General features: G+C 49.5%; 1 protein-coding gene and 1 pseudogene across 4 annotated transcripts in view; one reads left to right on the forward strand and one right to left on the reverse strand.

The window, feature by feature from the left end:
- Positions 1-26,209, forward strand: part of Rasgrf2 (Ras protein specific guanine nucleotide releasing factor 2) — a 171,145-nt gene that overhangs the window by 117,797 nt on the left and 27,139 nt on the right. For all 4 annotated transcript variants that reach the window (XM_063245278.1, XM_063245279.1, XM_003479514.5 and 1 more), the window contains exons 18-19: positions 12,371-12,477; positions 23,974-24,086. In XM_063245278.1, the coding sequence (XP_063101348.1) occupies positions 12,371-12,477; positions 23,974-24,086 (220 nt within the window). The remainder of the gene's footprint in view (positions 1-12,370; positions 12,478-23,973; positions 24,087-26,209) is intronic.
- Positions 22,687-23,348, reverse strand: LOC106025592 (eukaryotic translation initiation factor 4E-like; annotated as a pseudogene).

Genomic DNA, 26,209 nt, shown 5'->3' on the forward strand with positions numbered 1-26,209 from the left:
TGAGTGACCCACATGATGTGTGGTCAGTGGTCCCTCCCCGCCTCCTTGGTAAACCCCTGAGCTTGAGTTTTGAAACCTACCTGGAAAGCAGCTCATGCAGGTTCTGCAATGCACCCAGGCCATCGGCGAGCTCTGCGGTCCAGGTGGGAGACACAGTTAGGAAGCAGGGCCTGGAGGAGCAAAGCTGCTCACCTCATGGGAGGCAGGGAGCAGAGAGAAGGGGGATCCAGGGAGGGAGATACACCCGACCAGGCCACAACCCCAGTGCACTGAATACTGAAGTCACTGTTGCGTGAATCCGCTGATGAGCATAGTGCCCCATGATCCAGTCACCTTCCAAAAGCCACCTCTGAACGCACAAGCCTTGGGTGGATGTTTTCCATCTCAACCATGACCAGCGGTCACCAGGGACTTGTGCTTCTGTTCTCATTGTCACTGAGGATGGGAGAGAGAGAGGCTGTGTGTCCCTCTCAAGGTAGCACTTGCTAGATTAGTGTCCCGCAACTGTTGGTGCTCTGTGATCCTGCAGTGAAGATCAGACAGCCTAGGCCAGGAAACCCCCAAGGAGAGCGGCTGTCCATGTGGACTCTTGAGACTGAGTCCGAGGAGTCACAATGAAAGAGTGGGTGCAACAAACCCACGTCCCAGTCCTGCCACTTATCTTGGCATCTTGAAAGTGAAGGTGATGATCGTAGCTAAGTCTTGGGTGATGGTGAGGACCAAGTGAGAAACCTCTGTGCCATTCTTAGTGGAGGCATCTAAGTGCCGGGCACTGTGGGGTCAGCTGCTCTCCTCCATGCAGTCGGGAAGATTCTCTAGAGTGGGGACACTCATGTTAGTCACTGGATTTCTGCCTCTTGGTAGAAATCTATGCCTCCCCCTGTCACCCATTCATCTTCTCTATCTCTTCCTGACTAACTTATGCAACATGCATGTGTGCATGCACACACACACACACATACACCCCTGCACTACCTGTTACATCAGCAAGAATTAGCAAAATAACTAAAAAGAAAAAATCAGTACTCACTGTAATTTTTAGGGACAAACTGGAGACCCAGGGGTCACATTTCACAGTGAATCCGTGCTGTGCTACAGTGTCCACGACCGCCCACCCTGTGTGTGATGACACATAACTGAGGCCACAGTGCCACAAGGTTTCTGCAGGCAGTAATGGTGGGGAACACTTGGGACCCACAGCCCTTTCCCCTCTGAGCCGCTGCCTCCCACCCTGGAGGGCACGGGCAGATCCTTGGCCAAGTTGCAAATCGGCACATCCTGGCTCCCTCCTGGGGAGATCCCCCAAAAGATGGAGGCTTTGGTCTAGGGGAACTGGACTGGTGTGTTAATAATAAAGGTCACAGTTGCTTCCTCCTGTCCTGAAAGTGTCATACATCGCAGGGCACATGTGCTTTCACACTGTCGCCATTGGCAAGGGCAACACCATCTGGCGTGGCTTTGCATGGGGGCATTAGATGTGCTTTTCGGTAGGTGGAGGGACCAGCTCTGCGTACCTTTTGTGGACAGCTTCAGGTTCCAGTGTCTAGTTCTTGTGGACACCGGTTTCTTGATCACCCAGAAAGGCGGAGCACACAGCACCTGCTAGGTAAGGGCTTTCAGAGCCACCTTTGTCACAGTGCAGCAGTGCTGCGGAGGAAGGCACGGTTTGGGGACAGCTCTGTGGCTGTGGTGTGGTGAATGGTGCCCAGGACTTCTGCTCAGTCCCTTTGCCATCACTGGGACACCGTACCTGATGCCTGCCACTTATTATCTTGGTTCCCAGCTTCAGCATCCCAGTCTGTGTGTGGTTGGCTGGCTGGCTTCAAGGCAGAAGGAGCACGGTGGAAGGGCCTGGATGAGGAGACTGTTCACCTCATGGTGGCCAGGAAACGGGAAGAGGGGAGCTGGGGAAGGAGATACAGTCCGCCTTTCCAGGTGTCATCCCAGTGATAACCTCCAAACAGGGCCCTCCTGGCAGTGAACTCAGTAGTGGACAAACCCAAAGGTGCGCACAGCACCTCATTACCCAGTCAGCTTCCAAAAGCCTACTTGGAGCACAGGAGGGTTAGGGGGGGACGCCTAGATCTGTACCTCACCAGGCTACTTCACAGCTACACTGCCCACCAGTGCCCTCTGCTGGTGGACCAGTCTGTGCCAGAGGGAGATGGTTCTGTTGGAGCCGGAGGGTTCCAACCCTGGAAAGCCAGGAGGACTAGGATTAAGGAAGGTGCTTCAAAGGGCCTGCAGGTCCCCAGTTCAGTCCTGGCATTTTCTTGCCCAAGGTTCCCTGAGAGCCTTGCGAGTGGACCGTGGTTCCGGCTGCTGTGGATGCTGTTCCTGGGCTCATTTTGCAGCGTCTTGGAGCAGTTCCCAGGCTGGATGCAGCTGCAGTCTTATGATGGTGAATGTTTTTCAGAGGAGTTTTCAAGTCAATTCCAGAATTGGTTCAAGTCAATTCCAGAATTTTAGCCTTGCTACTTTTTATATATATTCATTTATGCTCTGTTTCCCATCAGAAATATCTTAAGAACTAAGGTAAATCTAGGGAACAGACGTTTTTGGTTCAAATTTCAAATACAGATTATGAGTATTCTTAGCCTTTGGACAATTTTTGCTAATAATTTGAAGTTGCTCCCAATGATTACTGGTGTTTTTGTCATAGTATGATGTAACATATTTGAAAAGAGAGGGCATTCAGAGTTATCTTGTATTCTTTCAATATAGGTAGGTTTTTAGGTGATGCGCTCCTACCTTCCCATTAGAAAGCTATCAGATTCAGAGACAGCAGAGTTTATTTACCCAAGGTGATCGAGCCAGGTGCTATATCACTTACCAAAATTTCATGGGGATGGTGGAGTGAGAAGCTTGATAAAATTTTTTCCCCAGAAAAGCAGTGATAAAAGCGGGACAGCTGTTTGTAGAATCCTGAGACCAACCTGAAGTGCACAAGCAGAAGCCCTGGTCCAGGTGGAAGCCCTGGGCTGTGCACTTAGGTCTGTGTGTACGGAGAGGGCTGTACAGACAGAGTGGGGGGATTTGGCTCCGGGCCAGGGTGGTGTCTGCAGATTTGATTGTTCAGGTTCCTGAGAAGGACAGGAAATGCTGGATTTTGAGGTTCAAGCTGTTCAAGCCAGCTGGGGACAGGGACAGCTGGCGGGGCAAAGGGCAATCAGGCACTCTGTGTCTCCCAGGCAGGACAAGAAAGGAAGTGCAGGGGGCTGTGGGTCCCTGCCACAAATGGGATGAGAAATAAATTTCTAGGAGGTCACAAATGACCTCATTCTCTGGCCTGCCTGAGCACTGACTAATGTTAGCTTTGAAAGTCACCGTAGTGTTTGCAGCCTGGAAAGGATGCCTGCAGGATAGTCTGTCTCAGGCCTGTGAAAGTGGAGTAAGCTGGCTCGGGGCTGGAGTGCGAAGGCTGCCTTCAGGTCTGCAGGACCAGTGTCTGTCCGAGGGCTTCCCTAGGACCCCAGGCTGGGAGGCCAGCTTACTCTTGGACAATTCTTTTCCTCACCACATATATACGAGTTTGCTGCAATTCTTGAGTTCTCTGCCCTTGAAACGGCCAAACTTGATGATGAAGAACATAGGGGGAGCTTGGTGACGTCAAGGAGTCAATGGAGTCCATTAGTTGGTATTTATGTTCACTAAATGCTCGACTCGATTTGGCAGGAAATGAGTTCCAGAGCTATCTGACAGTCCTATGAGTCATTTCTAGAGGCTGGACTATGTCTTGGAAGTAAATAGAAAATCCTTTTAGAATTTGTGGTTCTGAAGAAAGGCGCCCTTCCGTCTGATGGACACTGGTGCTAACAGATGCAGGGATGGGGTTCCTGGGGCTCTAGATGCCTTCCAGCAGCCACACCCCAGTTATACGTGTTGGCCTGGTCCAGAGTGTGAGTTCTGGAAGGGACAGGCTGAGACCTTTCTGTGGGGGGAGATGAGACAGGAAGTGGGGATTCATGAGGCTCCCAAATTCTGTGCAAGAACCTGAGAGAGCTGTGCTGGAAGTCTGCGTGTCAAATGTGAGCAGCTTTCCCCACGACAAGGCCAGAGAGACTCCGTCAGGCTCTGCAAAGACATGGGGGACAGGTGGAGCCTCCCCAGCAGCCAGCGTGGGGTGGCCTGGGACCCTGTCTTGTTTCCCTGAATCTTGTGGTTCCAGACCCTGGGGCAGAGGCAGAGGGAGGGAAAAAGTGGTGGATTCCAGGGCAGGGAGCTTCCTGGAAATAAGCCAGGATGCAGTAGTGTGTTCCTTCACAGAGGGAGGCCGATGAGAAGATCTTGGATATAACAACTAAAGCAGTAAATACAGTGACTAAGTCACCAGTGTGTTAAAGGGAGATAGGCAAGAGGCAGTCCGGTGTGTGGAGAAAGTTTAAATTAAAAACAACACAGGAAAAGGCACATTGCCATGGGTCCTCCTCAGAATAATTCCTCTCTGAACACACTCACCGCGTCCTTCTTGCTACTTTCTGCAGCAACTCCAGCGTCCTCTTTCCTGAGTGTCTTTAAGTGGTGTGATCAAAAATGCAGTGAGTCCTGCTGCCCAGCACCGCCCAGCAGGAAGACAGGGCACCCCGTCCCAACCTATTTACCGGGTCTGGCACTGTGCGAGCGGGCTCCTCCCCAAAGTCAAGGTGACCTCTGGCAGTGAATATTTTGAATCAGCTCCATCTGGGGCTACCACACATGGCAGCCAGCAGAGCCCCGTCCCACGGTGTGACCGGATTATGCAATCCCGTGTGAATTAGCAAAAAAATTAAATACTATGGTTTTCAATCACTCCGTGTAGATAGGGATTATTTTTCTTCTCTTGTTAGTTTACTGTTTATTATTTCATGATTTATTAAAATCGTCTCTCCCTCTGAGCAGTATTTCACTTGTCCTTGCTTATTGCCATCTCAGCTCTTGCAAAAATAATTGACACAAGCCAGGTGTGGGGGATGCATCTCTAATCTCAGCACTCTTGGAGGCTGAGGCAGGAGGATCTCGAATTTGAGCCCAGCCTGGGCAACTAAAAATTTCCTCTTTGGCTTCATAATATCCCTTCTTTTGTGGCACCTGCATCCCTACCCAGTTCCATGCATTCAAAATTGTTTGTGTTTTTGTTTTTTTGATACCGGGAATTGAACTCAGGACCTTGTGTTTGCCAGGCAGGCACTTTGCCACTGAGCTGAGTACCCAGCCTGCATTTACAATTTCATACACATATTTTAAAAACTTCCCTGATGAGAAGCTGCCACTCACACTCACCCCATGCCCCAGGAGAGCAGCATTTCTAGCCATGCTTGGGGACCCATTGGAAGAGACACAGCAAGCCTTGGAAATCATCTTAACCTTGGCCTTGGGGTGATGACAGCTGACAGAGACCCCTTCTGCCTTTGCTTTTTGAGACAGTTGGCTGTCAAGTGGAGCAGAAAAGAAAATGACCAGGACCCTTACAGATTTCGCCCCTTCTTCCCTGGTGTCCACTGGGCTTCTCGGGCATCTCTGGGTGGGTAACAGTGGTGCTGCCGTCCAGCACCTCTGACCGAAGAGATTACATTTCGTGAGTTTTTGACAGGATCACTGTGCTTCAGTTTTCCACCTGGCTCAAGCTTTCAGTGTCTCCCGTAACCCTGCATCACCTCCTTTCGGTTTCTGGTCCCTCTGCAGCCTGCTCAGCCTGCCTTCTTCTTTTTTTTTTTTTTTTTTTTTCTGTCTTTTTCCTTTTTATCGGTACCAGGGATTGAACTCACGACCGCCTACTTGCAAGGCAGGTGCTTATGTCGCTGAGCTAAATCCCCAGCCCCCTCAGCTTTCCTTCTTGAAGTCATTTCAGCTTGCTCATGCTGCGGCCTTGTGGTTCACCATCCCCTTAAAAGCCACCCATGCAGTGCCCCTGCAGAGTGCCTCTGTCTCCTTCCCCTAAAGACCTGGGAATGGAGGTCACCCGGCGATTACCTGCAGGCCACTTCTGGACGGTTTGCTCAGGTCATGCATTTCCGTGAGCAGAGTCTGCGAGGCCAGGTCTGCAGCACGAGCAGGTGCCCCCTCGTGGGGAGCTGCTGTGCGGGTGCAGTGCATCGCCGTTCTCCTCACTTCCTTCCATCTCTCGGTCCCCTCCTCATGTGCAAAGCTCTGTCTCCTTGTTTCTTATCATCCGTCTTGTATTTTGCTCTTTATCTCATTCATAATCGGGTTTCACCTCTAAGAGAACCTGGGCACATTTACCCCCCTGTTCTGCTTCGTCGCTTAGCGTTAGGGACCCACAGGGCGCCTGTTTTCCCACACATGACTCAAGTTTGTGATCTGGCCAAAAGCCTTGGCTCTAGTTTTACCCTGTGTGATCTCAGGTTGCTGTGGGACTTCGAGCCTCCGTTTCCTCATCTCTAAAAGCAAGGAATATGAGAATTAACTAAGGTAATTCTCAGAGGTTCTTAATCAGTTCTGTTTTCAAGTCAGTGTATAATCTTCCTTCTCAGAATCTTACAGCATATGCCTTTCAAAAAGCCCATGAAACTGTTGACAGTCTTAGTCACTGATAACTCGAAGAAAGGCCGGCAAAGATCCTGGTTTCGCTGTTCTTCGTGTATTTTTAATTACAGAGAATGGGAGGCCAGCTAAGCTTCTTTCCCCCAGTCTACACAGATTCGTTTCTGTTTATTGCGCCAATTAATTTGCTCTCAGAGAGAATCTCAGGTTAGCCTGACTGAGAGGAATTTAAAAACTGAGGGGTATCGTGTACCTAAAGGTGGAAACAGATGAACAGGAAAACCACTCTGTTGCCCTGGTGCACATCCCCACACTGTGTCCCCTGCTGACCTTGAGCTTGGAGTGGCCACTCACCCCTCATCCCGGCCACCAGCCCAGCCACAAGTCCTTTGGGGGCTGACCATGCAGTCTCAGGTGAAGGCCGGAGTGGGGGGCTTCCTGGAGAGGGGCTTATCTCTTGGGTGGGCTGGGCAGAGAGATAACCGGCTTCCCTCTGGGTGGCCTGAGAGAGCTGTAAGACCAGCATATCTGTCCTCTTCCTCGGCCTCCTGGAAATGCTGACAGTTCCAGCACTGAAGAGAAGTAGACAGAAATGTCACCACGTGCCTCTCATTGGCAGACAGACACTAAGTCTGCTGCTTTCTTCCTAGAATGAGAGTCGTCATTTCATGTCTACTGTAAACCCATTTGATTTGGCGTTAGTGTGCCTGGCAAACAAAAGTCTGCAAAGTTATAATCCACTGGTAACCCACGGAAATGGAGCCCCTGAAAACATTAGCAGGTCACCACCCCAAATCCACCCCCTTAGGTGATTGCCCCCAAGAACGAGCGTGTCACATGAGATTTGGGATAATCTTCCCCCCTGTGTGCAGGGCAGGGGGCAGCCAGTGTTCTGTGGCTGTTGACCTGGTGTTTTGTTCATGTCTCTAGCTGTGTGACCTTGAACAAATTATTTCACCTCTGCTGCCAGTTTCCATTTCAACTGAAAAACTGAGGTTAATACTTACATTCAGAAATAAATGTTGTCCAAGCAGTACTGTTAGGTAGTGGCTTGCCAGGATGATACCTGACAAGATGCAGAAATTGTTGCTGTGATCACATAGCTGTAGAGATGGTGAGAGATGGGGAGACACGCTGAGCATCCAGCAGGTGTGTCAGGTACTGCTCCTACCTCCTCACAGGGAAACTTGAGGCCTGTTTCCCTCTGGTCAGAGACCTGCTTGTGTTGATCAGGCCGCTCCCATGGGAAGGAAGTCTGTGTGTCTTTGAGACTCTCTCACATACCCTTCTCATCTGAAGCTGTCCGTAGTGTACAGTGCAGGCTGCTGGGCTAAGGGGATGGACAGAGAAAACCAGCTAAATGTGAGAATTGTGGCAGACAATGTTCTGTCGGGTACCCAGCTCTAGTTTCTGTCTTACAGGAATGACTGATCCCTGAGCAGGCCTGCACCATTCTCCCTGTGTGGGTGGAGACGCTGGGTCACAGATGGGTTGGTAGTTTGTCCCCACACTGAACCGCTGAGGGATGAGGTTCAGGGTGTGTTTCTGAGGTCTTCCATGCCTGGTTCTCAGTGTCCCCACAGCCTTTGGAAGGCTGTGCCTGCCTGCAGCTGATCATTTACTCTGTGTCACAGAGCTGGTCATTTACTCTGAGTCCCCGTTATGCTAGCTGTGGATTGGTCCAGCTTTGCTGACTGAGAGGTGTTGCTGAAGACTGTTTATGTGAGTGTGTGCTTAATTTTCAGGAGAATTCTGGGCCTGGAGAGTGGCAGATACAGTGAGCTGTGAGCAGCACAGTGATGTCTGTGAGTGTACCAAGCTGTAATCTTAAAAATAAACAAAGAGCCACTATTGTTGAGTGAGTTAAGAGAAGCGACCAAGCAGTAGCAGCAAATCCTAACCTCAAACGGTAACTGCAGTTGAGATGCAATTTATGGGTACACTGGACGTTTGATAAAGAAGACTCCTCCCGTGGCCTTTAAGCTTGTGACAGCGAGTCATTTGGAGGGCGGTAGAAACGCCCTTGTAGTTGACGGCCTGTCCCTCAGAGCAGCTGTCCCGTCCCCTTGCTGGCCCAGGTGTGGGCACACCAGTAGGGGCAAAAGAGCAGCTCTCACACCCTGCCTTTCATCCTTTCCTGTTGATGTCCAGCTTCCCATTTCTCTTCTCTTTTCACCTCTCAACTCCTTCTGTTGTCTTCTTACTGTCTGTCTGTCTGTCTATGTATCTTATGTATTTATCTGGCAAGACCCCCCTGCCCCATCCACTTTCTCAGTATTTGAGATTCTTCAGCTTCCTCTCTGCTTTCTTGCCCAGCTCTGACTCCTGTGGAGGCCTCTGTCCTACTTGATTAACCCACCTTACAGTAAACTGCAGTCACGTCCCACCCGCTTTGTCTGCTTTGTCATTAGATGTAGCAAAGTATCCTTGTTGGTGGCTCCAAAGGGATCTTTATTATTTCAGTGTGTCTAGGTGCGATTCCTGGACCTGTAGAGCCATGTCTTTCATCGAGTGCTGAGAAATTCTTTTCCCTATATTGACCCTTTGGATGTTTGTTTGTTTGCTCATTTTGTTTGCTTTTTAAAAAATCTTTTTGCTAACAATTTTACTATAAATTGAAAATTGTAAGTTTTTCATCCATATCTTAATATGGAGAAAAAATTTTCTTTTCTGTTTTCCTTATCTAGCTCTTTTTGCTGCATTCGGGCTAATTTTGTTAGATCCATTTTTAAAACACATTTCCTGTTTACTCATTCTTTATTCAGTCGGGTCAAATTTGTGTTTATTTTTCTTTGGGGTCTTGATTTTCAATTTAAAGTTGTCTAGAATAATTGAATGAATAATTTTATTTGTTTTCTTACTTGCTACCTGTAGCAAGTAGGAAAAGCTATGTGGTTCCTACAAAATCTCTTAAAATACTTATTCTTTGGCCATGTTTTCAGTGCCCACTTTTGTATCTTTCATCTTTGTAAACACCCTAATTTTAGGATTCTTAAACTAGAGCTGTTCAATTATTGGAGTGTTTGAAATTCCTGGCTGTTGTGGAGCTGTGTTTCTGACCCTGTTTTGATAATCTTGCTAGGTAGGATCCATCAATGGTATGTGTTGTAGTATTGGGTTGTGTTTTTTTCTTCAGGAGCTTTTAATTGTTTAATCTGAGTTTGAATCCAACATGGGCGGCCTATGGCTACTGGTTCTCAGGAGAGATTTTTTCCCCCTTCCATCCCCACTGGGGGTTTCTGTTTATGGGGAAGGGGACTGTTGGAGATGGAGCCCAGGACCTTGCCCATCTAGTAAGTGCTTGACCACTGAGCTACACCTCCTTCTCAGACAGGGCTCCCAGTTGTCTCCTTCATGTGTGAATTGCTTTTTACGTTTCACTGTTTTACCAAGGCTGGGGACCTTCCTTTCCCAGCATGGCGCCCAGCTCCCCTGCCAAGGCCTGGCTCTGGCCTTCAGGTTCTCCTGTGTATTTGATTCTGGAGAATTCATTTCTTCCTTGAGGATTCAGCTCACCAGTTTGAGTGATGTTTGTTATATTTAACTCTGAATTTCTAATTTTCAGTAAAGAAATATTTTTTCAGGATCTCTAGTTTGCCAAGAGTACATGATCACATTCTCTGACAAAACTCATCCTGGTGGGTGGAAGGAGAACGACAAAGGCTCTGCCTTTTGGAAGTGTCACAGTTTTGTCCATCTTACGCTCAGTGTCTGAGGACTGTTCTCAGAGTCATCACTTAGCATCCGACACTCATCGCTGACCCAGCAAGTTCATACCTTCCAGGGCTTCATTCATTCATTTAGCACACGTGTGTCACGTGTGGCCTCTGCCACGTGCCACACAGATGCTCTGACCCAGCCAAAAGATGAACTGGATCCTGTCTTCGTGGAGGAAAACAAATATTGATCAGGTTATCACATCTATAAACATGAAATTGCAAGTGTGGTCTGTGCCAGGAAGTAAGTGGGTGTGGTGTTAGGAGAAATGTAATGGGAAATTTGTCCAATGGAGGCCAGGAAAGGCTCGTCTGAGGCCCAGATCTGAAAAGCCAAAGCAGTGATTTTCACTGAAAGGAGCAGAGTGATTGTTCTGCCTACGAAGCAGTAAGCTCAGAACCCCCAGGGTCATGAGGATGAAGAGGCAGAGAGGAATTAAAAGAGTGTGGATCCAGAAAAGCCTGGCAGAAGCTAAGACCAAGCCATGGAAGACCTGTAGAGCATGTAAAGGGGTTTCATGTTTATCAGAACAGCACAGAAAGCCCTTAAACAGTGGAGCCACATATCCCCTTGGGCCTTTGGAATGATCTTTCTGATTCCAGTGAGAACAGACCTGGGCAGGCAGGTAGAACGTGGAGGTGAGCTGGGAACCACCATAGTGGACCAGGTGAGGGTTGCTGGTAGCTCACCCCCAATTTGGGCTCTAGACAGAAAGGCATAGACAGATTAGCAATTGATTTAGCAGGTAAGATCATTACGGAGCAGCAGAGAGCTGGGAAAACACTGGAGTCTCAGGCCTGCATGTCTGGATAGATGTGTGATTGCTTTTCTGGCACAGGGAACACGAGAAGAGGGTGGAATTCAGTGGACAGGCTATGGGTTTTCCTTTGGAACGGACTGAGCTTGAGGGCTGCTAGAGGCATGGAAGAGAACGGCAAGAGGGCTCGGGCTTGTGGGTCTGGAATGTGAATGTGTCACGTGCTCACGGGTGACAGTTCACAGGTTGGAGCTCGGTGAGCTTCCTGTGGGCAGGTGACAGGTGTCCCTGGCTATAGGAAGATGGAGATTATTGATGATTTTCCTGATGTCACAGTAATGAGATGATGCAGGAGAGTTCGAACAGGACACAGAAAAGGTAGGAGAGGAGGAAAAGGTTCAATCCAGACAACTCTTTCAGAAAGTATTGACTTTTTACATTTATTTACTTAAACTGATTGAACCTTGGTTGGAGCGGGGCTCTCATGCATGGTAGCATGTGCTATACCCCTGAGCTACACTCTAGCCAAAGAAGAGTTAATTCTTAAAAGGAAATGTGCCATTTGATTATGACTGGGTGGCACAACTTTATGAAACAGTGAGTCAGTGGGCATGAAAATGGTTTCTTGGCAGTAAAGGAATCTGGATCAACCCTGACTCACGATAAAACTGTTCGCACTTAAATGCTTAACCTAGATTAACAAACATGGCCTCACAACAGCTTGTTAACTTATGGGGTCTAGGATCAAGTGAACACCAGAGAAGTGAGGTCATCTGCCAGGTGTGGGGGCAGCACCCTGACTCCGAGCAGTCTGGCTTTTTAAAAGCAATTGCTTTGTTTTAAATGAGAAGTAAAAATTATATAGAATTAATATTTATGAGGGACAGTGTATCCCATTGAGATATATATAGTCATTGTGAAATGATTAAATCAAACTAATTAATAAACCTGGCACCTTACCTACTTACAGTTTCTTGTGGTGAAAACATTTGGATTCTGCCATTTTCGCACTTCCGACACCCACATCCTTACACACCAAGCTGTGCTGCTTCCCACGTGCGTGTGCGGTACAGCACTGGTGTCACCTGCAGGCCTAGACCTCAGCTCATCCTCCTGCAAGTATCCAAAATCCTGGATCAAGGCTTGGGCGGGGCCCAGGTCTAAAATCCTCTTCTTGACTTTGCATTGTGACCAAGAAAAAAAGAACCGGAAGCAGCGTTAGGGTGACTGTAGCTTTCCGAGCATAAACGTCTGTGCTGACCCTGCAGCTGCTCTGACAGCGGCTGGTGGCTGTGAGAACAGCTCCGGTCTTCAGCTTCCCCCAACCCCGGCAAGTTCTATGACCCCAGTTCCCAGATAAGCAAGCTTTTCCTGGGGACCGGCTCTTACCACACCTGTGCTGTTTTTCCTCCTCAGGATTCAACAACACGGAGAGAATGTGTGACAAAGAGTTCATCATTCGCAGGACGGCCACCAATCGGGTCCTGAACGTCCTCCGCCACTGGGTCTCCAAGCATGCGCAGGTAATTCAGGGGCAGTGGCAACGCCGTTCAAGAATTTGCTGTTCACAGTGACCTTTTAAGTCACTGCGTGTACAAAACTTCTCCTGGTTCTTGGCAGCTAACATTGGCAAGCTTGGAATTAAAAGCAGGTGGGGAAGAGACCGGGCAGTGTAGCGCTCAAGGTGGCCCATGTCCTGTGAAGGACACGATGGGCGGAGCAGGTCTGCGTCCTCCAGCCGTGCCGCCTGTCAGCACGAGCTCCCCTCGGGGCCACCGGCTGGCGGGGCCCAGAGCAAGCAGCACTGCACTGCTGGAGGGAGGCGTGAACTCGCGTGTCTGCTCTGCAAGTATTTTCCAGGCCTATTCAGGACGTACCTTGTGCCTTGTGGTGTCCCGGTTCTCAGATCTCTGTTTATAAATTAGGCCACATTGGTGTGAACAAAAACCATGAGTGTTAATTTTTTAAAGCATTTCTTAGCATGAAAGACACAGCACCGTGAATCCTGTCACACACACACACACACACACACACACACACACACACACACACACGGCTTTGACACACTCATCCCGTCTTTCTGTCGGATTTCTGCAACAGCTCTGAAGTGCTCTTCGCTGGGTGTCTTTAGCTGCACAGTCCTGGCTGCCTCGATGTCCTAAACTGATTAAAGCATCCATCTCTCCTGGTCATTATGACTTGGGGGAAGAGTCAGAAGTTGCATGGTGCCAGATCCTGTGAATCAGGAGGGTGAAGCAGAGTGTCACGTTTTAATTTGACAGAAATTGCCATAAGTGGTTAACTGTGTAGGGTGATCACAACATACAGTAAATGTTTAAATTGTTAAAATGTGTTATAGTTAAAATCACACTGCCGTTCATCCCCCTGAAAACCCTCCAGTGCTCCCCCACAGTGAGCACCCCTCTCCCTTCTTTCTTGTTAACATGACTGTACCACGCTAAGATGGGTTAAAAACTTCCAACACTGGCCGTACCTGTGGTTCCTCTCTCATAGTTAAGTTTGCATCTCAGGTGGGCAGAGTTTACAGCCACGGAGACTGCTGGTCAGAGCTGCATTAGCAGTCAGCTGTAAACCACTCACAGGAGCCTTAGGAACCAGGTGCACTGCTGGAAACTGCGCCTGGCCTTGGAGCCTGTAGCCAGGGTGGAGGTAAAGTGAAGCCCTGATCCCATGATGACCTGGGAAGTGGGAGGTAAGGGCTGGCGTGATGGCCTCTGCTTCATGTGCTTGAGGGTCTCAGGGATAAGAGGGCCCCTACATGCTAGTTTGCAGTTTGTTTCTGTTTGTTATTTTGACAGTTATCAGGAGCCTGTTTTGCATTTTTAAATTTCCTGCTATTGTTTAGCAAAGCACAGAATCTGGTGTTGCAGTCCAGGGCCAGGTTCAGATGTCTGCTTTGTTCCACATCTGAAGCGGAGGAGGTTGAGCCAGGACAAGCTGAGCACCCAGGCTGCCACGTGGGTGGGAGAATGAGCTGGGGAGATGCCTGCCCCTCACAGGCACAGGCTGCTCTGTGCCCTCCCTCGGCTGGGGCCCCTGCTAGCTCATCCTGTCCACCCGCCCCGGTACTTCTCCATCCAGCAGCCACCCTGCCACTGGAGGGCAGCTGGATGCTGGGATTTCCTGGGCAGGAATCCTGGCACCTGAGCTGGGAGGGGGTTCTGAGGGTCCCAGGGGCAATCTGGAGCCCACCAAAGGGCATCTGTGAGTTGTGACATGGGACACCTGGAAGATGGTAGGCCCTGAGTGCCCCTTGCCTCACCCTTCCTGGAGGTCGGCACTGTTGTAAGCAGGTGGCAGGCAGCAGGTCACACTCTTGTCATTGTCCCTGTGCCGCAGATGGGGAAGCAAAAGCTCAGGGGGCTCGAAGACTTCCTGTACAGGATGTGGGCAGCCAGGGGCAGCGCCCCTGTTCCTGCCCTGTGCCCCCTGTATGGTCTGCGCTGGGACCCTCACCCATAGCCTCTGTGCACAGATGTAGAAAGCAGACCCTCCCTGGGGTCTACCATGGGTTAACACAGGCGGTGCTCTATACCCATCTGCTCTGTGTTGGTGCCTGAGACAAAATACCCAACACCCAAAATGAAGGGAGGAAAGGTTTATTTAGCTCACAGTTTGTGGAGGTTTCAGTCCCTAATCAGCTCCAAAGCAGGGTGGCATGACACCAGGGCAATATTTTAAGGCAGCAGCCAGAGCGAAAGGAAGGGGCAGAGCAAGCCTCTCCTCCTCCCTTATACTGTACACAGGCCACCCCCAGCCAGGGCGGGTGTAGCACTCACACCACCTCCATGCGCTTCTCTTGCACAGGCTGAGGATATTTAAAATGAAGATCCCAGCTCCCTGCTGAGTCTTAAACTCCTAACCTTCTCAAGGTGACAGAGTGAGTCAACCATAACAGCATGCTGTCACTTCCACCACCTCTTCCTGTTGCCCTCTGTCTGAACTGAGAGATCCCAGGCAGCTGTGTCCCTGTGGGACTCAGGCTCCGAGCTGCAGCTGCTGCAGGGGACCAGGTGCTGGGTCACAGAACCTGCTGTCTCCCTCCCCGGGCCGTTCCTGAGCTCCTGCTCAACAGCCTCAGCCTCCATCCTGCCCTTAATCTTTCTTTGCTGTGAATCCTGAAGATAGATTTTCATTCTCTTCTGCTCCAGACAACCACTTAAACGAGTTAAGCACACCCAGCTTCCTTTAACTCCACCGGGAAGTGCACTTTGCCCTTTCACACCTCTGCCTTCACTGGGCTTTCCATCTGTCAGCAAAGCCCCTGTGTGCAGGCGCAGGGCTCAGGCCCTGTGGCCATGCGGGATGCTGGGCCTGATGGGAGGAGGGGACAGCTAGGGGCTCCCTGGAGGTTTCTCCCTCCCCACCCCACTTCCTCACTGCTTCCTGTCCCCTGAGAGTCGAGCTGCTGACTGTGGGCTGAACCGTAAGCCCTAGTCTCGCTCCCTGCTCCCTGTGCTGAGTCCTGGGTGCTGGGTGTTGGGTCCCTGAGGTGGGGCTGCAGCTGAGACAGCGCTGCTGCCCTTCAGCACCCCCAACCCAGCACCCCGGCTTTCCTTCCTTCCTTCCGCCTCCATGACCTCTGTCCCAGGGCCGGAAGCCATTGTGGAATGGATGTGAGCGCTTGGGAAGCAGCAATCTGTGCCACTGGTTTCTGAGACAGGAGTGGAGTTTCCCCGTGGACTCAGCAGGCTTCTCACCACTCATGGAGTCTGTTCGTGAGGGCACTGGGGACCCACCGCCCTTGTGTGGGCTCTGAGCCCAGCCAAGGCCTGGGGGCAGGCACCAGGGGACCCTTCCTGCACGCCACCCCCTCCTATGGCCCCCACACACCTGGGGCGTCCTTGTGGAGTGGCGGGGCTATTCAGCTGGTCACTCTGACTCACTCTGTGCTTCCTGGTTGGTCCATGTCCTGGCTGCTGTCCTCACGCTCGTCCCCTCCCCACCCCTGAGCACCCCCATCCTGCGGCCCTCCTCTGCACACAGCCTCTCCCGGGATAGCGTCAGGGGTGCCACCATTCCGTCACACAAGGTGGCCTCCATCAGAGCAGGGACAACAGGGTGACAGCAGGCCCTCTTGGACTTCCTTTCTGCGCCCCGGTCTCTGCGGCTGGCTTACCATCTGCTCTGGCCTAGGGCTGTGGGTCACCATTCCGGCTGGACTCGTCCACACGGCCCCACTGGTCCAGGCAGGTCCCTGAGAGCCGCCCATCCAGAAGGTCGTTCCAGTGTTTGCTGACTCGCTGTCACTCCTTGCCACTCATCTCTGCCCAGTTATTTTTGTTCTAAGGAATCTTCCTCCCCTCCACAGCTGGGGAGCTGACTTCTTAAGCCCCGGCTAGGAAGGAGGTAGCTCACCACTGTCTCCTGCGGTCTATGATTTGTATGTCTGGGGTACGGAGTGCCTCCATTGGTGCTACAGAATCAGTCCATGTCCACTCTGCATCTTGGTCCTCTTCACACCCCATCACCACCCCGACCTCCCTCCCAGGTCCCCTTCCTGTCTCCTGAAGTCCTCCTCCCTCTTCCTGTCTTCTCTCCTTTATTTTGCTCTTCATTATTTATATTTGGGTTTCTCAGATCAGAGAAGACATGCAATATTTCAGCTTGTGTGTCTGGTTTATGTCTGTTAGTTTTATGGTCTCACACTGCATCCGCTTTCTTACCTGTGACTCAAGTTTAACCTTCTTTATGGCACAGTAGTACTCCGTGGTACATAAGGGCGAGACATTCTTTATCTATTCAGCTGTGTGTGAGCACGTAGGCCACTTCTGAGGCTTACCTGTAATGAGCTGTGCTGTTATAAACTGGAGCATGCACGGATTCCTATAATATGATATCTTTGGCTCACTGGGAAAAATGCCCAGAAAAGGTATAACTGGGTCAGTGTTTTTTAAGAAATCTCCTTTACTACTTATATCAAAGTCAAATATTTTCCCTTGCACCTTTTCCCACTCATTCAACAAATATTTGCAGGTCAGCCAGGACCAAGGCACTGTGCTTCGCAAGTGCGGAGGTGAGCTGTCTCTGGAGTTTGCTCCTGGGACAGGAGCTCAGAGGTGGCAGTGGCACATTTCCTGCCTGCTTGTTTCTCTTTGTAGTTTTGAGAACACGCTGAGTCATGCATGGCTGGTAAATGTGAAGCAGGATTAGACCACTTCGAGTTTCTCTAGCATTGCTTGCAGGGTTTAATACTGAGATTACACTCTCCCTCGTTTTTTCCAACTAGAATATACTTCCAAGTGTGAAGGGGGTGCTCTGACAGGGATTTTGTGCATCGGCCATGGGAAACACAGGAAGACCCTGCCTTTCCTTGGCCCTCAGGTGTGAAGGGGATGCAGACAGGGTCCCTGGTCCTGCTCTTAGCCAGCACCGTCTCCCCTGGGACGGAGTTTCAGAGCTGAAGCTGTGGACAGTTTCTTCTCCTCCGAAGAGTGCAAAGCCATATGGGAGGAGAGGCCTGGTGTCATCTCTAGACCCTGGAAGTGTCCCTGACCTGTGCAGCTAATTTGCATATCTCTTGAGACACCACCGGCATCTTCCCCTCAGCTTCCATTTTATAAAATGGGCTGAATCTCACTTAAATCTACACCACGATTTGCATTTTTCACTTATTGGAGTCAAAGCAGACCGCACACGGTCGCACACTTCTCAGTCTTTGGAAAGTTAAACCCCAGTCTCCTATTTGCAGCCTGCCATGTCCCGGCCCCTTCCTTACAAACCCTTGGCTCCTGATTGTGAATTATTTGTGTGGATTTCTTCCACTGCATGCAGCTCCACTTCCCTTTCCCTTGGAAGCTGAGGCAGTCAGTCTCCTCATTCTGCATCTGCAGAGACACTCTGATCTGGCTTCCCATGTGTGGTGGTCCCTCTGTCACGCCCCTATCCATAGACATGGAAGGATCCAGCTTGCTGGATTCCTCTTGTGTTGTGTGATCAAGTCTCACTGATCACCCAGATTGAAGATCTGGGTCCAGGTGGGAGACTGTCCCAGACTTTTGCCACTGTCACACATCTCAGCTCTGTTTTGCCGCTCTCTCTGTCCTCAGCCTGGCTCCAGGGACAGGAAAGAAACTGCGCTTGCTCCTTGCAATGGTGACTTCCGCAGGACGAGGTGTCTCTGCTCCAGTCTGTACACTCCAGGCCAGACCCACAGCACCATTTGCTGGGGGGCTCCTGGCACCACTGCGTAGGCACTGGGACCCAGAGCCAGGCTGGAGAAATGAGCCCCAATTGGCCTGCAGACCACTGCCCAGGAGTCTCAGGAGGGTGTTCAGAAGTCTCAGGAGGGTGTTCAGCATGCAGATTACCCCGCAGCGAACCAGACAGATGCCTCTTTCAGCCTTGGATTTCTCTTTTCTATTGAGAAGCAGCCGTACAAGATGTGATCGAAAAAAAACCTTAAACTTTAAAAATGTTCATTGACAGGAAAAGACACGTTGTCATGAACTCCCTTAAAGCCTTCCCCTCCCTTTGAACACACTTACCCCGGGTTCATGCCCCTTGCTGATGCAGTTCTACATATCCTCTTTTCCTGCGGGTCTTGAGTTCCCTGTCTCGGCATTGATGCTCTGAGTCCGTTCAAAACATTTTCCTTTCCTGGTCATTCTGGCTTTGGGAGCCCTGGAAGTCACATGGTGTCAGCTCTGGTGACTGAGGTGTGTGAGGACCCAACCGCATGTTCTTAGAAACCTGCCTTTCTGTAGGGTGGTGCGGGGGCCGCAGCGTTCACCATGTTTTTGATCACACTTCCTAAAGACACTCAGGAAAGCGAAGGTCAGAACGGCTCCAGATGGTGGCAAGAATGGAGGGAAGTGTTCACATCAAGGGAAGATGCTGAGAGGATGCTGGCCCTGTGTCTCAGTGTAATAGAATTTTTAATTCAGCACTCACTATGTAGTCCAACTGCGCCTTAGGGTTTAAAAGGGACTTTTGAATGACCCATTTATCTGCATGTATGAGAGGGTTCAGGGTTTGGTTTTTGAGGCTTCATTATGTGACTTAAAAATACAACCAACATGATATTTGCCTTACCCCTCAGAATGTGGTCCCTGGACTTCAGGGACAGCCTGAAGGTAGGTGCAAGTCTCCCGCTCTGGACACACATTTGAACTCAGGCCTGAGCTTCCTGTGCACAGGGCAACCTGGGCCACACGAGGGACGGGAGCTGGCCGGCAGACGCTGTCCTCAGTCCTGCACACCATCTCCTGCCTTGTCTGGTCACCGCTGCTGGATCTCAGTGGGCCTGGTGTGCTGAGGATCCCTGTGGCACTGGCTCCTGGCTTGTCTGCTGCTGGGTGACTTCCAGGAGGAGCTGATACCATGCCAGGGTGTTCACTTCCCAGCCATGCAAATGTGAGAATGCACAGGTTTCCCAGGCAGCTGTCAGCTCAGCTTTATGTCAGCATCCAGTCAGCGCTGGGCTGTCCTTAGCCATCAGCCTTGGTCATTCCTGACAGGTGTCATGGAGTCCTCCAAAGGGCCTTCCCAGGAAGCTTCCTCGAGCTCAAGGTGATACGGTGCCCTCTGTTTCCCTAAGTAAGACATCCCCTGCTTTCCCTAGAAGCCTCCCGTGAACCCTCGGGAACCCGGGATGGGGCCCAGCAGATACCCAGTGGTGCCTGAGGATTAAACCACTAATTACCCTCAGCAAGGCCCAGATAGTGGCCCCAAGTCTTCACACTGATCATGCAGTCTATGAAAATTGGATTATTTGCATCAGTAGAGGCCCGAGGGAGCCACACCAGAACTCAGTGTATCAAATATTCATTATGGAAATAGACTCCTGCTGGCCCAGGGTCCCTTTGGCAGTGTGGACAGAGCTGGGGAGGGGAGATCATTAACACCTTGCAAAACCAAAACTGGGGCATTCGCCTTGGAATGGGGTGAGGGGAGTGGCAGCAAAAGATGACTGTCTTCTCAGTGGGTTTTAAATCAAGAAGCCGTTAGACCATAAACAGGTGAAATTTCAGGAACACACACAGTCGTGGTTTCTTTCTGGAGCCCCCAAAGCCTCGTGCCCTCGTAGCTGATGTGGAAGGTGGTTGGGTGAGCAGGTGCTACAGCTGGCTTGGTGGTGGGAGGCGGGGTCTGGTTGCAGGAGGCGTCACTGGGGTGTAGCCTGGAAGGTCCATCTCCTCCCTGGCCCCTCTCTTCCCTTGCTGCTTCCTGTCCACCATGCGGTGAGCAGCTCTCCACCAGGCCCCTCTGCCGTGCCTCCTGCCTTGAAGCCAGCTGATGAGGGGTGAAACACAAGCCACAGTAACCCCTCCACCCTTGTGAGTGTTGGGACAAGAAGGTGACTAAGACATATCCAAACCCCTATGATGGACAAGAGATTAAAGTCTCTCATATTACATTTGTGTTGCCCCCCACAGGGTCCAGTGTATCGTGCATGATACCAAAAAAGGGTGCTTTTATCAACAGTGGAAGTGAAATACTAAGAATTAGGATGCAATCTGCCATCAAACTGATGGTAAAAATAGCTCAAAGTAGGTTAGGCTTTTATGTTACTATAATTTGTGAAATCATGGCTATCTGCCCCTCACTGATGAGACAGAGTAAAATTTCCTTCTTACCTGATGCATTGTTTTTCGGGAGCCATGGGGTGGGGAAACAGTTACTGTCAGCTGTCCCCTAGCTTCAAAGCTTACACAGCAGCAGCAGCTTGGCCAGCCCTGTTTACACTGCTTAAAGCCAATTGAAGGGGAAAGGAAATGGTCCAGCCAGCTCTGTATGCATCAGGATATGGAGACAGGGTCAAGTTTACCCCAATGGAGAAATTGCCCTGTATTCAAGGGGAGTATCCAGGTGGCCTTCCACAGGTGCATTTAATGAAGGAGAGCAGGAGGTACGCTCTATCTTGTGACTCTTTGTCCATAACATTTTACCTTCAAGAACTTCAAATCAAGAGAAAACTACCAAAACAGAACGAAGTTCACTGGTGCACAGCTGGGATCGCTCTTTGGAATATGCGGCCACTCTGCACCCATCGAGGGCAGGACCCGGGTGGTCAGTGGGGAAGCGAGCAGACCTGGAAAACTACTGTTGCAGGAGGGCTTCTCATAGCATTCCTCCCAGGCCCGGGTGAATCCAGTTTCTGCACCTCATTTGCCTGCTGTCCTATGCTGTCCTTTCAGTGGGGACAGCTCCTCAGTTTTTGTCTTTCAGTGCATTCACATTTCTGGAGCATGCAGGTCACTGCTCCCTGGAAACCCCATGGAGGTTATGCATCTGGGGTGGAGCGGGAAGGGTGAGGGACCACCTTGCAGGGCTTTGCATTCTTGGGCTCTGATGTTGGTCTAGCCCCTCGTGGCATGGGTGACTGCAAAACACCTTGCAAAACCAAAACTGGGGCATTCGCCTTGGTTACAGTACTGTTTGCTGTACTCTCCGTGGCAGTGAAAGACCAGGCGATTTGATCAGCCCTATCCTACATTCGGATAAGTGCAACTTGCCTGTTCTACAGAAGTGTAAGGGAAGAGCTTGTCACGAACCCCCCTCAGAGCACCCCAACTTGCTTCAAACACAGCGATCCAGTGTCCTGGCCACATTCTGAAGCCACTCTGAAGCCATCTTTCCTTACCATATTTACCAATGTGATAAAAAAATGTGGTGAATGCTGCGGCCGAGCGCCATCCAACAGAGAGGGAGCACCCGAAAACCTGACAGTGTCCTCAGACACCTTATTCACCTAGTCCAGCATGATGCGATTTCCAGCTTTTTCCCAGAGTCAGAATGACCAGGAAAGGGAGGTGTTCTGAATGGACTCAAGATGTCAAGGCAGCCAGGACAGTGCAGCTAAAGATGCTCAGGAGAGAGGACTTCCAGGGCCACTGGGATACACGTGGGCAAAGCAGGCAAGGGAGAGGGCTTTGAGGGAATTCATGGCAGTGTGTGTTTCAGTGCAACAGTTTTTTTCACTGTACAACTTTGTTTACAGTTTTATACACTGTCTTAATATGAATGGAACTGCTTTTCTACTTGAGCCATTTGTAACCAAAGCAAAATAACCTAAGTAATACAAAGTATTAAAATACAGCATAAAGATACAAAAACAGACATACTAATTCTAGTTAGGAATGTAATTATGATGTTACATTTTTTATAATCCATAATTGTGTTTAGGAAATCACACAAACATAGATCACTGATTTGAATGAGATGCTTAAATTTGTAGCAAACCTTTGTAGTCATAAAAAATTACCAAAGAATGCACAAAAGTAATGTTTATTCCACCCTTGTGTCATATTCCTGGATCCTTTACCAATGTTGCATGAGGAAAAACAAAAGCAAAGCAAATGAAAACTTGAAATCAAATTCACTAATGTTATCAAGTAGGGAAACAAATAAATTAAAATCTAGCAACCATCAGCAAGAGTACAGCAAAGATAATGCTGTAAAAAGAAACAAAGAAAATTGCTAGAAAACTGCATGATACTCTTTCAAACCAGCAAATATGCTCCTCCATACAACGGAAAGTAACAAGTTTTTTCCTGTTACAGAAACACAAGCTCTTTTTTGAATAATGTGACTGGGTAAAATGTGTTTGTAATGGTACTTCTACTAAGCTATTACAGGGTGAACTAGGAACACATTTATGGATTGTGGGGATGAGGTACACTATAATACATTGATTGGGATAGTGGGTATTCTAGCAAAAAACAAAAAACAAAAAAAACCTACCAAAACGAAAAAACCCACAGAAGTAACAGAAGTACAAGACAAAAGGCGAATGAGACTTCTCTTGTATCTTAGCAACACTTAGATGGAATCAAATTTAAATGCAATCCACTCTACTTTTGAAGAGGCTTTGGTTCAGCTCCCAAATCTTGATTGCTTGATGCAGTCTCCTATGAGAATACCCAGAAGATGTCTTCTTAAACAACAAACCTATTTTTAGTGGTGGAGCTGCTCTTAGTGGCTGTGTCTGATACCCAATCACTGTCTTTGGAGGACTCCAACCTTTCCTCTCCCTGTATGTTGAACAGCCTCTCTGTTTTCACATTCAGTAGTCCATATTGCTGCCTTACCACCTTTAGCGCTAACATTAACAACAGCTCCACAAACATCATCACTGTAGTCATCAAATGATTCTCCAGAAAGGCACAGCAGTGTTCCCAGCCAAAAGTGATCTAGGTCACTTGTCGCTGCTGTTTGTTCAGTGTGATTAGCTATCATCCTCCCCGTTTGTTTTTCTCATCTTCCCACATGGGCTCAATACTGTCCTTAAAAAGTGAGTAGTCGCAGCCAGGCATTAAATTAGTAGACAACTGAATATGGTTGTATAGAGCCCAAAAGTCTTCAACAGTATCAAACTTAGAGATTAGTCAAAGGTTTGCTTGCCAAATTTTACTTTTATCATTTTTGAAAAATCAGAGTTTTTCAACAACCATCTGTTCTGAAGAGGATGTTTAATATAGTGTTCTGGGTTAGCAACCTCCTGATTAGATTCTGTTTTCTCCTCTTCTGCAGGTGGGGGATTAGGGGTAGGGATAGTTTCTGGTTCCACGGTCACTATCTTAGATCTAGCAGTTTTTGAAAATGGTAACATTCTTTGCATTTTTGATCACTCATCATCCATGAGGAAGAGACAGAAGGTTCCAGGCCAGGGAACTGAGGAAGTTGTTAAGTCTGGGATAGTGTGTGTGTGTGTGTGTGTGTGTGTGTGTGTGTGTGTGTGTGTGTTGGGAAGGCCATGGGGAGAGAGGAGGCTGGGAGTCCTGGCTGGGACCTTGTATAGTCTGTTAAGGACCCTGCTGAATGACGTCCCTGGAGCAGACAATCTCATCCTGCACATTGTCATCACCTGGGTACACAGTCAGAGACACCAGGGACTGGGCTCATCCAGTTCCTCACCCAGGGTGTCAGGCTGGGTGTGGCACTTACACATTCTTCTGTGTCCACCTCCCAGAGAACTCGCCATGAGAAATGGTGTCACATTCACAGCAAAAGCCTTTAGAAAGTAACATTTTGAAAAGATTGGTTCTATTTTGCAGGATTTTGAACTCAACAATGAACTAAAGATGAATGTGCTAAACCTGCTAGAAGAAGTTTTGCGAGACCCAGACCTGCTTCCCCAGGAGAGGAAAGCCACGGCGAACATCCTGAGGTGAGGACCACCTGTATTCACTTGTCACTGCCAGCATCCAGGCGGTGACTGCTTCCTTACCAAAGTTTGTTCCATAAGCTCTTACATTTAGGCACTGAGTAGCTGTCAGGGACATATGAGTGTCCAGGCTGGGAAAGGTGTGAGGATTGGCTGGTGCAGAGAGACTCTCCGCCAGGTCATAGTGATCCTCCCTGGGAGACTCTGTCTGCTCTGAGAGGTGACTCCAGAAAGCAGCCAACAGGGGTTAGTGCGTAGGATGAATCCTGTTTACCATCCGGATCTCTGTTACCCATCGGGTCTCGTGTGCCCAGCTGTTTGCTGAATGACCTGGTTTTAATGACACAACACATAGACGTGTCAGGCTCCTGGAAATGGACATTTAGTAGATGTCTCAGTTATTTTTGTCTCATTGTTGAGACAAAATTACAACACCCAAAATGAAGGAAGGAAAAGTTTATTTATCTCACAATTTGTGGAGGTTTTAGTCTGTAATCAGCTGGCTCCAAAGCAGGGTGGCATAGTGAAGGGCAGCAATTCAAGGTGGCAGAAGACAGCAAAATCAGGAGAGCAAGCTTCTTTACCCTAGGATACCCACCCTAGGGTAGGTGAAGCACTCACACCATCTCCAGGCCCTGTTCTCCCCCAGCATGGGGATATTTACAAAGTGAGGACCTTGACCCCCTACTGAGTTGCTTAATTAAGCTTCTAATCAAGTTGACATAATGAATCAACTATCATAGGGCATAAACAGCTGCTGTTTAGCCTGGTCCTCTACATTCTAGGATGCAAAACTGCTGAATCACTTAGTTAAACTTGTAAACTTCTCAAGTTGACACAGTGTATCAGTCATTACAGTAGACAAACAGCCCTGGAGGGCCACACTGAGCAGCCCTGATTCTGACTCTTGCAGGATGTCAAGGGCCTAAGTCTTGGTTCAGCACTCAGAGCTGTGAGGTTTCTTTGCCAGCCGGAACCTGTTTTCTCATCTGTACAGTAGGCTGGTAGTGCCTACCTCACATGGTTGTTGGGAAGACCACACAACCTGCCGTGGTGCTGTGGTCAGCACTCACAGGACAGCAGTTTTTGGGAGGAGACATAGAAGCCCTGAGAGATTTAGGAAAGAGTTTCAGTCATCGAGCTGCTACGGTCCAAGGCCACCAAGGCAGATCTTTGCCACATTCAGCTTTCCTGTTGCCCATGCAGAGAGCAGACCAACCTCAGGTCAGGGCAGCTGCTCTTGGCTCTGTTTTTCCATAACCTTTATCATTGAAGGAGGACCTTCCTGTTCATAGCTGTTTAATCACATTTCTTTTAAACTTTATTTGGTGTCTCATTGCAAATGCATGATTATGAAATTGATTGCGGGTCCTGTCATGTTTCTCACAGCCCCAAGGTCACCAGGAGGGGAGAAGCAAGTCTGTCCTCCATGGGGCTGGCCTGGGGCTAGGAGGTGGCCATGTACAAAGGGACAGTTGTGCTCCTGCCCCCTGGCAAGCACAGGTGACGCCATGCAGGGGACCAGCATACCATGTTTGCTGTTGTGTGAACTTTTGTGTCATTCTGCGATTGCAGTACATGGTACATGCAGTACGTGGAGGGCTGCTGCATGGGCACTGCTCATCCTCCTCCTTTGTGCACCCTCTGACCTTCCCCTCCTCCACCTCTTAGTCCCCTTCCCATTTGAAGAAGATCTGTCTCCCGTGTCTATGATCTGTCACTTTGCTCTTTCATTCATCTAAGCTGTAGGATTTCCACATAAGAGAAACCATGCAGATTCCTGTCACTTAATGTTATGGTCTCATGGTGCCTCCGTTTCCTATACACAATTCCTTGTGTCACTGACCTTGTGCCTCCAGACATAGGACCTGGGCTGCAACCTGAAAACCTGGGCTGAAGCAGACACTGTAGTAAGGGGTGAAAGCAGAAGCTGTCTGTGGTGAGCAGCCTGCCTCAGCCTCTCTGGTGTCCGCCTCACCGGTGAACCCACATCATCACCCGGTTTGTGCTAAATCCTCTGCTCAAAATTTCATGTCTCTAAAATACCATCTCTCCAAAGCTGTCCAACTAGCTGTCCCCCAAATTCACTCATGTAGGGACTTTTATGGACTCCTAACGTGGCTCAT

Source organism: Cavia porcellus, unplaced genomic scaffold (assembly GCF_034190915.1).
Source record: "Cavia porcellus strain 051 isolate PalLab524CR breed Dunkin Hartley unplaced genomic scaffold, mCavPor4.1 scaffold_2, whole genome shotgun sequence".
In the NCBI taxonomy this organism is placed as follows: domain Eukaryota; kingdom Metazoa; phylum Chordata; class Mammalia; order Rodentia; family Caviidae; genus Cavia; species Cavia porcellus.